Raw genomic sequence first — 16,534 nt, forward strand, 5'->3', positions numbered from 1 at the left:
ATCCCTGGTGATAGAGACTCCTCAGCCTCTCTGGACAATCTGTTCCAGCGCTCAGTCACCCGCACAGCAAAGTTCATCTTCATGTTCAGGTGCAACTTCCTACGGATGAGCTTCTGCCCGTCGCCTCTCGTCCCATTGCTTGGCACAACCGAGCAGAGCCTGATTCCATCCTCTCAGCACCCCACCTTTAGATATTTGCATACATTGGTGAGAGCCGGCAGGTCTGGACGGGGTAGAAAGGACAAGACCCGTTCGAGACGGCGGCGGGCGGCTGCCAGAGAGCTCCGTGCCGGGGGAGGAGCGGGCAGTGCCGCACCCCGGCCCTCACACGCCAACATGGCGGCCCCACCTCCCTCACCGCTCCCTCCCCCCGCCGCGTCCTTGCGTCACATCCGCGCTGCCCCGGCAACAACCGGACGTCGCGGGCGCGCCGGGAACCCGGAAGCGGCGGGCGAATCGGGGCGGGCGGCGCAACCGGCGGGGCGGGCCCGGCGCGCGCAGGGCAGCGGCGGCGGCAAAGTAGAGCCGGGGGGCAGCGGCCGGCTGGTGGCGGCGGTCGGGCAGCGCGCGGGGGACTCTCGGCAACTACCGGCGCGCTCGGGCTGTGCGGTCCCGCACGGAGCTGCGGCCGAGGCGGAGATGGCGGCGGACAAGGCTGCGGGTGAGTGCGAGGCGGGGGGGGCCCGGCGCGGAGGGACACGCGCCCCCGCGGGTGGCGGCGAGCGCCGCCGGGAAGAACGGCCGCCTGTGCGGCTGCGTGCCGTGTCCTTCCGCCCAGGAGGTAGTGCCCCGCCGTCCGTGGGCCGCTGTGAGGGGTCCCCGTGACACCTGCGGGTCACCGGCGGGGCCGTGTGCGCACGGCAAGCGGCGCTGGGCTATTGCCCCCTCCTGGCCGGGAAAGGCTCGGCGGGGAGGGCCCTGTGGACGTCTTGGCGGCGGGGTTGGTGTGTGCGTGTGTGTGTCGCCCAGAGCTTAATAACATCTACAGGGGTCGAGCGTCTGGGATAATTTGTTAAACTGGGGCATGCAGAGGGTACGAGGGAGGTTATAACTCTTGGTGGTGCTGCTTAATCGCTGGAGTTCGGTCTGATTCCCTCAGGGATGCTGCTTTGGTTTCAGGGAATGAGTGCGTCCTCACTGAGCTCGGGCCTGAAAAGACACTGCAGAGAAAACTCACTGAGACTAAAAAATAAGCCATGTTCTGGTAAACAGGCAGAATAAATCTCACATACAGTTGCTGTGTAGCACTGATAAACTACCGCTCATCCAACTCCCCTCCCCTAGATCCCTATCATGCAAGAAGTCTTCATTGCAGGAAAGGTCATTCCATCACATGGCAGCTCGTGAGGGGATGGAGAAGAGGCTGATGTGGAGGAAAACCTTACTTATAGAATTGTATAAGTCTACATAATAGAAGCATAGGATATCCTGAGTTAGAAGGGACTGATAAAGATGAGGAAATTCCAGTTCCTGGCCCAGCACAGGAGATCTCTAAGAATCATACCTTGTGCCTGTGAGCATTTTCCAAACACCTTTTGAACTCTGTCAGGCTTTGTGCCAAGTGAGGAACCCATTACAGTGCCCAAACACCCTCTGAATGAAGAACCTTTTCCCAATATCCAACCTAAACCTCAGTGACACAGCTTCATGCTGTTTCCTTGGGTCCTGTGTCTGGTCACCTTTTTCTTTTCACGTGGTGGGAGCATTACAGGGAAAATAAGTATACCGTACTGAGTGATATCTACTAAACTAGCATGTTTATTTACAATAACTGTGACTGCTAAACTACAAGAAAAATAATTGGCATCAAGTTTTTAGTATCTTTTGTTGATGTTCTTTGAAGTGTTGAAGAAACTTTTCAGTTCTACATTCGTAAAAGCATGTGCAAAATGAATCAAAGATGTGAGCTATGGCAAGATACTCTACATGCTGCACTTGTTCATAGCAGTGAGCTACAGGTAGCTTTCCACTGAGAAGTGTTTGCTTTTTATTACACAACATCAAAGAAACCTATTATACCTATACTGATAATGGAGGGCTTAATACAAAAATTAAAATGTAAGTCTTGGTGCCACAAACTCTTATCTTGTAATGGCTGGACACTGGCTGGGCTTCATATGCTTCAAAATTCTTTTGGAGCAAGTCATGTGATAGATTCCTCCTTTCAAGAAAGAGATTATCCCTCTGCCTGTAGAGTTTGGAAATTAAAAATATTTCCAGAGATGCACTGGTGTTCAGCAGCACAGTTCATGCAAGATGTAATCTGAAGGATGTAGGAACAAGAGAGCTCAGGAACAGCAGTCCTTGGAGAAACAGAGAGTAGGTATGAGAAGGATAATGATTGCAGTCACTCTCAGGTGTCTTCAGGTATGTGTATGTGGGAGATGTGACTTCTTGTTGCTTTTATGAAATTCTGGCAGCAAGCCCATGAGGAGACCAATCTTCCTTTTCAGGTGGCAGTCCAATACTTTTCCTTGTTCACTTCTCATAGAGGTTGTTTTCCTGAAGCTCTGCTGTCCATCATGATGTACCTTCTCCAGCAGGAGCAGCTTCCTGCTTGTACAAAGCAAACCAGCCTCCGTGACATAGTGTTGCTACTGCTCAGCCCCAGGATTGATAGCTAGGAAGATAATTCCTGGCTTCATTCTTTAACTTGCAACTCAGTGCAGAAGCTTCTTCCAGAAGCCTCAAAATCTGAGCGAGTGATTTTTACATCCTTTTCCAGGTTGTTCCTTTTGCCCCTCATCATGAGCCTACACAAATTTTAGTTTTGGAGTTGGTCTGTATGCATGAAGGTTGGACAAATGAAAAGTTAAACAAACAGGTCCATATTTAAATACAAATTACAGAGATAAATCAAGTTCTCTCACTTGTGAAGCAGAGAATCTGCACTGCTCTGGATATTTCAGCTGATAATTGTGGCTGCTGTACAGATGGGAGCATGTTGGAGATGACTGGTGTGCCATATGTTACCCACACCATGTGCTTCTGCAAGAATGCCAAAGGTCACAGGGGCCCAAGTGAGCAAGGCATGCTGTTTCTTCTGCCAGGGAACAAGTTCCCTACCTGTTTTGCTTTCAAATGCTTCAAGGAACATGGAAGTAACAGTTTTATTTGCAAGCACTGGGATAGCCATTTGCAGCCGAGAGAGCAGGAGCACTCTGTCCCCACCACCTGTGCCACTTCACTGGAATCAGTGAGTTCTGTTCAGTATCTTATGCCTGCCAGCCTTCAGGTGACTCCTCTTGGAGGGATCTCTGATAGCAAAGATCAGCTGAAGCAGTAGTTTCCAATCTAAACAAGAATGGCTGTATCACATTAGACTGGAGTGGCTTTTAGGTTTTTAACAAGTTTCAGGTGTGTTTGGACAAAAAGGGTAGAGAGTAGCCAAGGTTTGTTGTGCTTTTTTCAAAGGAAGGAGCTACGCTGTCAACCACATCAGCTGGATTTTAGTTTTTTCTTGATAAGCTTCCAGTTCAGGTTTCACAAACCTGCTTTGTTTACTGAGTGGGAGTAGGTACAGTTGATCATATTACAGAGACAGCTCTGGTTTTGCTTAAAGTAGTCCCCAGTTTCATTTTATGTTTTGGGTTTGTTTGTGTTTGTTTGATGTACCAACAAGCTTAGAGAGACAGTGAAATTTGAAGACTTGTCCTGATTTTTCCTTAGGAATTATATCAACCAAGCTATGGAAGTGTAGTTTTTATTGCAGACCTTAGATAAGTGTCTCTTGGTTTACCTGTCACTTCACTGAAGACATTGAATTCAGACTTCTTTGAGACACTGGTCTTACAAACCTGCTTACAAAGGCAGTAATCAGTAAAGTACGTGGTAGTTGATGGTTCTCTGCTAGGTAAACCCATATGTGAGGAATCTGATCAGACTGAGTGTTATCAGGAGCTTTAGAGTCTCAAGGCTCTGCACCGTGGTTATTTTACCAGCACAATCTGACAGACATGCTGAGCAAGTAAAGCAGATAATGCCACTGCTAGCATGAAAGTTTGAGGAAAAATGCACTTGCTTATTTGCTGCTGTTCAAGAGATCCTTGGAGGGTGGGAGCTTTCAGTTCATCTGTATAATCAAGTTTAGAGCTGGAATCAGATCTATGCTATATTTAAGTTGAAGCAGAGGTACTTCCTGTTCCTTTCCTCTTTCACTGTGGAAAGCTTTTGGCACATCAAAAATGTTCTGAGCTTTCTCATGGTTTAAATTTCTCTTTTGCTTTTCCTTTTGAAGGACAAGGCAGTGCAAGTGGTGTTGATCAATGCATTATTCAGTCAGATTTCATAGCAGGTGTAGGCCCTTGAGAATCCATCCCTCCGGAATACTAAAATTGCTGAACCCTGAATTTTGTCCAAATGACTTTTGCTGGTGTAAGATTTGTTGAGATTTTAAAATCTCTACTTTCTTGACATCTTTATGCAGGATTGAAGTCCCAACCAAATATTTACAATTCTTGCTCAAATGCAGAGGGCAATAGTGTTATTGCAGGTGGAAAGAATTTCACTATTTCCCAGGAACAGCCACATACTTAATAGATTATTAAGTCTGTTTTTGTTCTTACTTGAGGATATTATTTCATGAATCTTCTGAGGTTTGGCTGCCCCTTATAATTGTCATTTGTCCTATATTTATAAATTTTCATTGGTCACTAGTAGAAGATCCAGATATATTGGTGATGATGAGGAATGGATTTTGCAGAGGAGTTCACAGCTAAGTGTTTTCATTTGTTCAAAGTGAAAACAAGATTAGCAGGGTTTGCATTATATCTCTGAATTATAAGGAAGAGAAAGCAGTCGTTTGGTTTACAAAGCCTACATAGTCAACTAAGATATGTGTGTTAGAGCAGATCTTCCACTGTGAAATTCCAGAAATAATTTTCTGCAGAAGCAGAAACCATTGCTGGTTTATAAGGTCTTTGTTTCAAAAACATGAAATTATTTTTGTATGTTCTAGCACATTAATTAATGCTCCTAGAAAGACTCTCCAGTGTGGTGGCTGTGTGCTTGTTTTCTCAGTAGTTTGTATTCAGCACAAGGAAAGGCTTAGTGGTTTTGTTTTGGTTTTTTTTTCAGCTTCTTTGACATGGAATGTCTGTACTGTGCTTTTTAATGCAACTTCACTGAATTATTAATTACATAATGACAAAAGAATTTAGTAAACTTTCTGAAAAATATGTTCATTGGTGACTGAAACATAAATCATTAGGAATTCTATGTAAAAACTGAAGGCAATGAAAACCTTGTTAAATTGCTATATAAATGCATAAAGAGGCCACCATCATAGTTGCTACTCGTTGTTCTTGTCTTAATCTGGAAAAGAGTATAGTAGAGCTGGAGAAGATTCTGGGGAAAAAATGTAAGATGGAGAATAAACTGCTCCTGCTCACGTTGGAAAGGAGGTAATTCAAAGGAAGATCTGTAAGATTTGGAGTGAGGTTGAAAAAGTGAACAGGCAGCATGTGCTTGTGCCTTGCAATGTAATCACCAGACAGCATTTGTTGGAGTATATTGAAGAGTACAAAAGTATAGAGAGGTTTTTCAAAAATATATTAGATCTGTTAATGATTATTAACAGTGATGGTTCAAGTGCAGCCTGTTATTTGGGGAGATATTCTTCCAAAGTAGAGAGCTGTGAGGAACTTACAGTGTTTACTCTGGATTTTGTTGCACCCTAGAGTATCCCTTGCTTGCTGTTTAGGAAGCACTATACAGGATTTTGTGTGAGTTTTCATCTAACCCACTGTGGTATATATTTCATGATGCATGGCCTTCACTGCTGACTTTTGAGCAAAATAAGACAATCCTAGGGTATGGTTGCAGCTTTAAAGAGAAATCTAAAATGTATGGTTTATCAGTTAACTTGCAGGACTTTGATCATTCATTGAGCACCATAATTTGCATTTTATGGACAGGAATTCTCTGGAAGTATAGAATAACTTGATGTTATTGTGGTAGGTGATGTAATTTGGGATATAGATAGTGTAGTAGCGGCACTGCGACAGTTATCTGTAAAATTACTTGTGCTGGCAGGAGGACCTGGAGAACTGAAAGAAACAAAGTTTTTAAGCTGCACAGCTGTCATCACACTTGCATGCTTTGTTGTAATCTTCTGTCCACTTTACAGATCAAGGTACTGAAAAACATGAAGGAGCGGGTACTTCTGGGATTACTGATCAGGAAAAGGAATTGTCGAGCAGTGCATTACAAGCTTTTCAGGTAAGACAAAGTCAAACTGAGATTCCTAAGTTACCACATTACTGCTAAATGAGCTTGTCTAAGTGCTTTTCCTGTTTTCTTAGTACAGTTGCAAATGCATTAAGAGTATGTTCAAAAGTAGCACTAGTTTTGTTGTAAAGACAGCACAGGCATTTTCTATCTGCTGTGGTGTGAGAAGACTGAACAGGATACTTGAACAAGAGCACTTTTAATCTTGATTCTCAAACTTAGTAACCTTAAAAGCTATATGATGAGTTAATTAGAAGAAGCAGGCTTCTCTTCTGCATCAGCATTGGAAATGCACAATCTCTCAGAAGAATTAATTACATCAAGCTAAAAATGGTATGTTAGTGTTTCAAAGAACCTCATATATTTAAAAAACAATAATTAAATAAACACTTTCATGTTTTAGCATTGTGCTATATTCTTTCACAAAAAGTGTTGTATAATGCCTTGTCACTGCATTAAAACATGTTTCTGAATGCCTAACACCTACAGTATCTACAAGTATCTACTACTTTTTTTGTGTTTCTTGTATGATTTTTTTTCTTCTGTGTTAAAGTTCAGGTACCAGATCTTTCAGTTTATTTCTTTCTTTGTACTGTCTTGTAGTTTAATGTGTGGCAGGAACTATAATTACTTTTCCTTTCAATTGTATCTCTGTCACCGAAATGCCTTGTTTTAAATTCCTTTTTGAATTTGTAAAATAGGTCAGGGAAGAATTTAAGTGTTCTTTTGAGATTCTTGCTTCAATGTTTCACTAATTACTTCTATGTTTCACTCTTGTTGTTACATAAAGTGCATGTAGTTGGTTCTTAACACTATGTTGTTCACTGATGTCTTCTTGAAGGCTGTCTTGCTCACTCTTTTTCAGTAACATTTTAATCAGTGGCATTTGAGCCTGAGAACTGAAGATGTATGAGAGTAATTTGTTTTCCACCTTGCCCACACATCTAAATGCCTAAAATACTTTTGATCTGCTAATGATTTAATTTTTACTTTTATCCTGGTCCAGTGTATCTGGTTTGTCTTGTCAAGTTTTTTCTTGCTTTAAGAATTCCCTGAATTCATGGAGTGAGGTGGCAACAGATGTGAGCAGAATTAATTTAATGCCTTGTTTGCCGACTTCTTGCTATTGAGTAGCTCCATATAGCACTGTGGACTGCCTCGCATGCTGCTGTATCATATCACACGTCCAGTTTCAGTCTTGACATAATTCTTATAAAATTGGGTGTTATAATCTAGATCCTATCTAGTAGAGTGTCATAAAGGACTGCTAGTGGAAGAAAAACATCACAAAATAAACTGAGCATTTAAAGGTTCAAGGTTTGTAGACCAGTCATGGTTAGAAGCCTTGTTGCTGTGATCTGAAAGCTCCTACTGAAGAGGAGCTCCAAGTGTGAGCACAGGAAGAGAATCACTGGGAGATGAACTGGCTCAACTAAAGAGCATACATAAAGGTTGAGTTGCAAGTTCCTGTGTGCACATGATCACAAGGCAATCCATGCTGTTGGTGCTTAGAGTTCTGAAAATGGGTCAATGTCCTGCCACCTCTCTCTGTGTTGTATAACTGTGCCTGCCTGGGAGACTGAATGAACTGGAATGGTTCCCTGGAAAGGAGCTGCAGAATGGCAGCTTTCTTGGGAAGAGCAGAAGGACCCAGGGCAATTCTCTGTTGTATTCTGCCCTTAATATGAAGTTAATCAGGAGTCCAGGAGAAGCTGTGTGCAACAGCACCTGAAAAGGAGGAGTAAGTGGAGGGTGGTACTCAGGAGCTTAGCTTTTGGGTGTGAACCATTGACAGAGATGGAAATGCATCTGCTTATCTGTCTGATCACTTTGAAAGTAACTATGATATGGAAGAGGTGAATGTGATTATTCCTGTGTAGGAATTGAGCGGTTGAAAGTGAAGCATCATCTAGGCTTAATGTAGTTGAAAGAGTGAGGAATTCTCTTTCATTCCTTGATGCCACTGAAGTCCTCCTGTACCAACACAGAAAAGAAAAACTGAAAGCAGGCAGAGGTATGTGAATTGGAAGTCCTTGTTTATTCCTGTGGTCAAAGAAAGGGATTTTTCCATTAAATCACACATCAGTGGAGCATCATGCTTGGCTCCTAGTTTCTGCTTAGGCATGCCTAGGTGATTGAATATTTCATCCAACAGCTAAAGCTTGTGAAAAAGTTTTTTAAACCTATTCTCGGAAAGTAACACTTTCTTTTTCCAATCTCTCTTGAGCTAACTTCCATAGATCAAATTGTAAATCACTATATATTCAGATGAACTGAAGACTGAACATAAAATGTTGGGCTGGAACTTGTGTAAGCAACTGCTCAGTATTCATGAAATGGGGAAAGATTATGAAAACTGAGGAAACAGAGTCTTGAAGCTTAATGTGATAAGAGAAATGAGAATAATGTTTTTCATGGAAACACCTGTTAATAATAATCAGCTATTTAATTTGTCCTTACTCCACCAAATTATTTTTGAAGTTTGGATATGGCTTCAACATTTAGACTTGCTTCTCATCCATGTTAATCTGCATAAATAATGAAGAATGTGCATAGACATTTAGTTCACTTGTATTGATAAAGGAAAGACTGTATCTTCTAATGCATGCTTCTGATATTTGTGCAATTTACAGGCTGGAAACTATGATGCTTGTTTACAACACCTAAATACCCTTCAAGACATAAACAAAGATGACTACAAAATAACTTTGAATACTGCTGTTGCAGAGTTCTGTAAAAGTAATCAGACTACCACAGACAATTTGAGACAAACCCTTAACCAGCTGAAAAACCAGGTAATGCAACTGTATTGACACGATACTTGATTTTGAGTACTCTTAATTGTGGTGGGATCTTTCAGTGAAGTAGGAGTAAAGCTTTTACCCCTTGTCCTGTAGATTTAATAAAATAAGAAAGAAATTTTAAACATCTGAGTCAGTTTAATCTTGTAGGACAGTTTTTGTAGTTGTGTTTTAAACTATTGTTGAAATTAGTCTGAGATTATAATAATAGAAGGACCTGCTATGCTATTTCAGTAGAAAGTTCCTTAACATGAAATAGCTTGTGAAATAATAAAAAAGTGAAAATATTACTTTACTACTCAGTTGACAATTTTGTATTTCATTGTATGTTTTTTTGTTGTATTAATGTGCAACAACAATGAAGTTTATTAGGTCAGTAAGTTGTAATTTACCTTTAGAGAAATTCATAACTTTGGAGTTTTGTTTTTTTTTTTAAAAACATGGTACTTAAAAATCATGGGTACTGAAAGTTTAATGAAATGAGTGGGATTTTTTCAGGTTCACTCTGTTGTTGAAGAAATGGATGGTTTGGATGATGTTGAGAACAGTATGCTGTACTACAATCAAGCTGTTATCCTGTACCATCTGCGTCAGTATACTGAAGCTATATCCGTTGGGGAGAAGCTGTACCAGTTCATAGAGCCTTTTGGTATGTGGGCAGAAAGAAGAATCTTGTTCATTCAAGAGCCACAGAAAGACAATTCAGTCTTTTTCACCACCAGACAAGTGATTTGTAATTTGTCTAATATGGTTTTAAGAAATTAAATTTGGTTTGGAATGAAGAATATGTTTTACTTATATCAAGGACAGCAAATGAATTTGGGGGAAGGTGCTTCAGAGAGCTTTAGCAGACAAGTGCTATGAAACTGAAATGGATTTTTTCAACTTGTGAAGGTATTTATGTAAATAATACGTACAAGCTAATGAAATTATTTTAAAGCTAATGTTTTGAGCCATCATGCAACTTCACAGGTATGTGTCTGTTTTTCAGGGCACTCATTTTTAAATACCTTTATTAGGTAATACAGAACTGTATGTGCTTATATCTGAATACAAAGTCTGCAACTTTTATGAGCTATGATACCTTGTGCAGTGGAATTGCCATACTTTTATGAAATAATTTCATAATCCTTGTTGAATTTTAGAAGTGAGAAGGCTGAAGGATGTATATATGTGGGTCTCAGTAAATTAAGTAAATACGACTGTGTTTCTGCTTCAATTCCTCCCAGTTTGCATAATTGGGACTTACTCTGTGAAGTCAGCTAAACAGGGATGTGTTTGTACAAAATCTTTCTGAGCTCTGTGGGATTCTACATCTGCATATGGCTCTGTCTGTTTAGATGCTGCATCTTTGGTGCTGATCTGCTTAGTTCAGTTCTCAGAACCTATGAGCATGAAATACTTGTTAAGCTGTCTTTAGTCTGTGCTTTTATGCTGATGCCATTTGAATGAATAAGCTTTCTTTTCTGTGTGTGTACTTAGCTGTGGGATGGACACAGCAGCATTATTTTTTCTTATGTAATGTATTTATGTTTCTCATAGTGTTGCATAGATGGCGCTTTATAGTCATTGTTTTTCCATCATGTTTGGAGGGATTGATATGAGAGCTGTAAAACAATTTTTTCTTCTTTGCTTTTCACAGAAGAGAAATTTGCCCAGGCTGTATGCTTCCTGCTTGTAGACTTATACCTGTTAACTTACCAAGCTGAGAAAGCCTTGCATCTGCTTGCTGTTCTGGAAAAAATGATTTCACAGGGCAACAATAACAGCAAGAATGGAAAAAGTGAGGTAAGCTTAAAATCACACAAATGCCATTAAATCTTTATCAGAAGTAAGCTTTAGCGCAGTCCAAAATTAGTGTCTTAAAAGGCTTTTGAGTTCTAAAACTATATTAGATCACCTGTAACTTTAGACAGCAGCTTAAATATGTTAGTAACCGAGTTAATTGTGTACAGCAGCTGTTTATTCCCTCTCTTTCACCCTTTTCTCTTACTTCAGAGAGCTAAGATGTCTTTCTTCAGTCAGAGACTTGCATTGGAAATACGGTTGTGTCCAGGGTCAAATATTGTTTGTCTTTGATTATGTCCATATGAGACCCTAAGTTTGAAAGGGAAGTCAGTGTCAGAGGAACTGCAGTTGCATAGCATAGGGTAGGAAATTAAGCATCTTTTTTACATAGTATCTGAAAGTATGAGATAGACTTTCAAATGAAGTCTTTCACGTGCCTTTTGGAAAAATCAGTAGAATCAGTGGTGGCTTGGAAGTGAAGAGAGGCATTTCAGTGTTTCCCTGTTGATGGAGTGTCACACTTAAAATATTCTCTCTTTAATAGTAATTGCACTGAAGGAAGTATTAAAGAGGTACTCTAGAATGTGCATGTCATTCTTCTAGGCAGAGGAATTCTTAACTGCTACGTAGAGTAGCAGTAATGTAATACAGAATTCAGCGATTCAGAGGCTGGTGTGGTTCATGGATTTTGATTGTTAAACTCAAGTTAGTTCCTGGTGGGATGTGTACATTTTGATACTAAATACTCAAAACAATATTATTATTTATACTGTTAAATATTTCTTTTTCTTCGTGTGAGTTGAATCTGTCAACTGAATTTAAAAGGTGACTAACAGTAATGCTTCATTTTTTTTGTTTGACAGTCAGGTAATAATACTAATAAAGATTCCTCAAATCAAAAAGCTGAAAGTGGAGCTTTAATAGAGGTTGCTAAATCTAAGATACATCAGGTAAGGGTCTTCATGTTATTTTTACAAGAACATTTCTTCACAGGTTTTCTAAATCTGAGTGTCTTCTCCTTCAAAACTAGTTCAGCCCAAATTATGATGCTTTCTCTCTCCTTGTTGTAGAGCAAAACAATGAATTTTTCTAAATCTTCCTTTTTTGTGCAATCCTTGTACAGGAAGAACTGACTTAACATCTTTCCCACCACCACCATTTCATTCCATGTGTGTTATAATAATTTCTTTACATGGCAGTTTGCTGCATTGAATTTGTCTGTTCAACCTCCAGCAGTCTAAATCAGCTGAGGTTTTATTTCACTGTACTGTTCTGTTGAAAAATATGTGAAGAATCAGAGTGCTTCTTTGTTACCATTCACTTTCTGGTGTTTTCAGTTTAGTAGGTAAATGTCTGGGATTAAGATGTTAGATTCTTTATATTAATTAGTCATTCTAAGTGCTCATATTTGTGTTTGAATATAGAGCAGCTGTTGGCCACTGAACAAAATGTTCATCTGCTTTCTGTAAATGCAAACCCTATAAATGTGGTGTTTAAAGTCTAAATAGAATTTCTTTTTTGTGAAGACTTTTTGAATAGCTTTTTTCTACCTACTTTTAAGATGTATATAAAATATTCTGCAGTAAATATCTAAATAATGCAGTTTGTCTTGTAAACCTGCAGAAATTATTGTATATTATGTAACAAATTTAATTTTTAACAGTATAAGGTGAGAGCCTATATCCAGATGAAGTCATTAAAAGCATGCAAAAGGGAGATCAAGTCAGTTATGAATACAGCTGGGAATGTAAGTATTCTTAAGACTGTTGTTTTTCAAATCTGAGTGTGTTCTTTATCTTAAAACTGAATTTCCTAAAGTACTTAACAAAAAAAGGTCTTGCTAAGGGTGGAGGTTTGAAGTAATTCTTTATGTAGTCAGTTTGGTTTGTAATCTCTTTGCAAATGTAACTAATGTAGAATTTTCTTATTTGTGCTGTTTTCAGTTGTTAAAAAAATACGCTTTGTGGTGTCAAAAGTAACAGTGAAACACTACAATAAACAGGTTCAGCTTTATGATTGAAATAAGTTTTAGTTTACTATACATGTTATGCATATTACAAACTTTGATGTAATTGGTAGTTTAAACCAGTTTACAAAATATTAATTCTGGGATATGTGGGCATTTTTTAGGGTTGTTTTTTTCTTTTTGTTGTCGTTTTTTGGAGGCTTATGTTGTTCTGGAAAGCAAGTTTAACAGAAAACCTTTTGAATCATGAGGTCTCTGTTGGCAGACCAGGAAGATTACAGCCTACAAGGATCTCTGCAGGGAGGGGAAGTGTGGGGAGGAAGGTATTACAAGACAGGTTAGAGATCCTCTGCCCTTAGTCATTTCCATGACAGGGTTCTCTATAGTTCATGACAGAGTTCTTGAAAGAGTTATGGCCTAAACCCATTTATTTTTAAATGGCAGCAGAGCCAAGTTTGTGAAGTGATATAACACTAGCAGTAGAAATCATCAAGCAGGGGATAACAAACTATTGTTTTCTCCTTCACAGTCAGCTCCTTCTCTCTTTCTTAAGAGCAATTTTGAGTATTTGAGAGGCAATTACCGTAAAGCTGTCAAACTTTTAAACAGTGCCAACATTGCTGAGCATCCAGGCTTCATGAAAACAGGTAAAATAAAAACCCTTCATCCTGCAGGTACTTCAGTGACTCCTATAATAGGACTATTGTTGATAACAATTTTAGGGATATTAATGATTACTTAACAGTGTCAGCCCTGAAAGTCATGGGTTTACATGCTGGATGTGTTACATCTTCCTTCTTTTTCACATAACACTGTGCTGATTTTCATTGATTTCTTCTTCTAAGAAGGCTGTGATTGTCCATGAAAATGGATTTATGAAACTGTGTTATATTTGCAAGGCTAATAATCGAGTCTCTTAATCAATAAATGAAACAAAATGCAACTTATTAGATCTAGAATTGAGGCCTCTCTGGCAGTTTTTATGCTTAAAGTTCTCTTTACAACTTAATTTTTTTTCGAAAACTTCACTGTTACATAACTTTCTTGCATTAGCTTTTTTGCACAGTATAATGTTCACTTAGTAGTCTTCCTAGGCTATGACTAAAATAGTGTCTGTTTGATTTGCTTATGGTCTGGTTATTTGGATTTTTAGGGTGGGGTTTTTTTTTCTTTTGTCTTTATTATCCATGTTAACCCCGTAAAACTTTAGTCACCATCAGTTAAGTGAAAAGTTTAATTTTTTGTCCTTTATTATTTAGAAAGAACATCTCACAGTGTTGCCTGAACATATATTTAGGAAGAAGAGTGCATTTCCTGTTTGTATGATTAGGCTGATATATTTATATATGTATGTCATATCAGATACAACAGCATTGTGAAAAGTATGTTTAATAGACTGCCATAATATGCTGACCCATCAGAAAGTGGTTGGAGCATTTCATGGGCTTAGCAACAACTTTTGCTTTCTGAAAATGGTCTTTTGTTGTTCTCTCAGGTGAATGCTTAAGGTGTATGTTCTGGAACAATCTTGGCTGCATTCACTTTGCAATGGGAAAACACAATTTAGGAATTTTTTACTTTAAAAAAGCCTTGCAAGAAAATGATAATGCATGTGCACAGCTGGGAACGGGCAGCTCGGATCCAGGTAAGCAAGAGATTAAAACAGATGGTAAAAGATGGGTTGGCAAATCTAGGAAATAGGGAACAGAAGGTTTGAGTAATTACCAGCACAATTTCCCTTCCATCTCTTTGTGGAGGGCAGGGTAAGAGGGGTGAGAATTTTGATGATAACCTGATATAAGAGTGTAGTTGCTGCTGCCAGAAATACATGATGATTATTAAATATGTTCTTTATTTCTTAGTTTTTCTTGATGTACCATAGTGCTGGCACAATTCTCTCTTGTTTATAGACTTTGTCCATCAGTTAGGGAGGTATAAATAAAAAAAGTTTTTGTGACCTATTTTGCGTAGGTTATTTTTGGTCCTGCTGCCAATATATAGAACCATCAGGGCATGAAGGATACCTTCTCCCTATTCTGGGTAACCAGGTCTCCTGTTTCCTTGTGGAGGGGGCTCACACTTTCCCTAGTCTTTCTTTTATCACCAACATACCTGTAGAAGATTTTGTTGTTGCTCTTGATGTCGCTGGTCAGATTTAATCCTGTCAGGGCTTTAGCTTTCCAACCTGATCCCTGGTTACTCAGTTTCTCTGTATTCCTCCCAGGTTTCTGGTCCTTGCTTCCACTCTTTGTAGGCTTGTTTTTGTATTTGAGTTTGTCCAGGAGCTCTTTGTTAAGGATTGGCATTTTTGCCTGACTTCTTTGTAGGGATGCATCACTCCTGAGCTTGGGAGAGGTGGTCCATGAATATTAATCAGCTCTCTTGGGCTCCTCCTCCATTCAGGGCTTTATTCCATAGTCTTGTACCAATCAGACCCCACAAGATGCCAAAGTCTACTCACCTGAAGTCCACTGTAGTGAGTTTGCTGTACGTACTTCTTGCTGTCCTAAGGATCTTTAACTCCACTGTTTCACAGTCCCAACAAGCCCCACCTTGTTGTTGAGAATGAGGTCCACTATAGGACCTGTCCTCATTGACTCCTTCAACATTTGGAGAAGGAAGTTACCATAAACACATTCCAGGCCTTCTGTGTTGTCCCAGTGAACAGGACCAGGGCTTGTGAATGTGAGGACTCTCCTATCTGACTATAGAGGGCCTCATCACTCAGTCTTCATCATTTCATGATGAAGTTATAGTTGTTTTCATTTCTTGTTTTCTTTAAAATATACTCACTATCAGGCATTTTTATTGTTTTTCCTATTTCTCCCCTGGACCTAAGTGGAGCCTTAGGTAATAATGTGAAGACAGAAAGCGTTGTATGCTCGTTAATAGCAAAGTGGTTTTCTTCTGGAATCTGTATTCTTTGGAATGTGTGTAGATGTGTATTCACAGAAATCTGGGATTTGGTATTATTGTGCAACACTTAGCTTGTGTGATAATGTATGAGGTTAGCATTTAATGTACTTCAATCTTTATTAAGAATACAATTAATTTGTCTTTGAAATCAGTTTTGGTGTGAAAGTAATTTACAGAGGGAGGCTAGTGGATTTCAGCAATGAGAGGGTGTTTTGGTATCTTTGGGGTGTTTCTCTCAGCTTCTCTCTTCCTCTTAGAGTTTCATGCTCTCTTGAGCTTCACATCCAATATGATGTAATCCTTTTCTGCAGGTAAAAAATTTTCAGGGAGACCCATGTGTACACTACTGACTAACAAACGATATGAGTTGCTCTATAACTGTGGAATTCAGCTCTTGCATATTGGGAGGCCCTTAGCTGCCTTTGAATGCCTGATTGAGGCAGTCCAGGTTTATCACTCAAACCCTCGTCTGTGGCTGAGAATAGCAGAATGCTGCATTGCTGCCAATAAAGGGGTAAGTAGCTTCGGAAAATTCTTCTTAGGAATGGCATGTGGTTACAGAAAGGTAGAACTAATACCTAGAGTCAAGCTGTGTATTTTGAAGGCCTGATCTTGTAACACCTCTGTAAATCCAGATTAATTCTTTCTTGTGTATATGTATTTCTATGTGTTTAATCTGGAGCTGCAACAGCTGAAGGGAACTCTTTGCATATGTTCTTCTTCTCTTCATGCAGCGAAAGCTCACCTGAAGTTTCACTGTTTCCTCACTTATTGTCCACTAGAGATTAAGCAGGGTGAGACTGTAGTGTGAGTAGCCTGAAAGTGACAGAGGCTG

The 16,534-nt window shown here is 39.6% G+C and overlaps 1 protein-coding gene across 1 annotated transcript in view; it reads left to right on the forward strand.

The window, feature by feature from the left end:
• Positions 1-436: 436 nt before the first annotated feature.
• The window catches only part of CNOT10 (CCR4-NOT transcription complex subunit 10), a 32,261-nt gene continuing 16,163 nt past the window's right edge, over positions 437-16,534 (forward strand). The window contains exons 1-10 of the mRNA XM_058832539.1: positions 437-661; positions 6,128-6,219; positions 8,862-9,023; positions 9,528-9,678; positions 10,672-10,817; positions 11,681-11,767; positions 12,481-12,564; positions 13,313-13,430; positions 14,279-14,428; positions 16,011-16,213. Of these exons, the coding sequence (XP_058688522.1) occupies positions 640-661; positions 6,128-6,219; positions 8,862-9,023; positions 9,528-9,678; positions 10,672-10,817; positions 11,681-11,767; positions 12,481-12,564; positions 13,313-13,430; positions 14,279-14,428; positions 16,011-16,213 (1,215 nt within the window). The 5' untranslated portion in view covers positions 437-639. The remainder of the gene's footprint in view (positions 662-6,127; positions 6,220-8,861; positions 9,024-9,527; positions 9,679-10,671; positions 10,818-11,680; positions 11,768-12,480; positions 12,565-13,312; positions 13,431-14,278; positions 14,429-16,010; positions 16,214-16,534) is intronic.

The sequence above is a fragment of the Poecile atricapillus genome, chromosome 2, assembly GCF_030490865.1.
Source record: "Poecile atricapillus isolate bPoeAtr1 chromosome 2, bPoeAtr1.hap1, whole genome shotgun sequence".
Classification (NCBI taxonomy): domain Eukaryota; kingdom Metazoa; phylum Chordata; class Aves; order Passeriformes; family Paridae; genus Poecile; species Poecile atricapillus.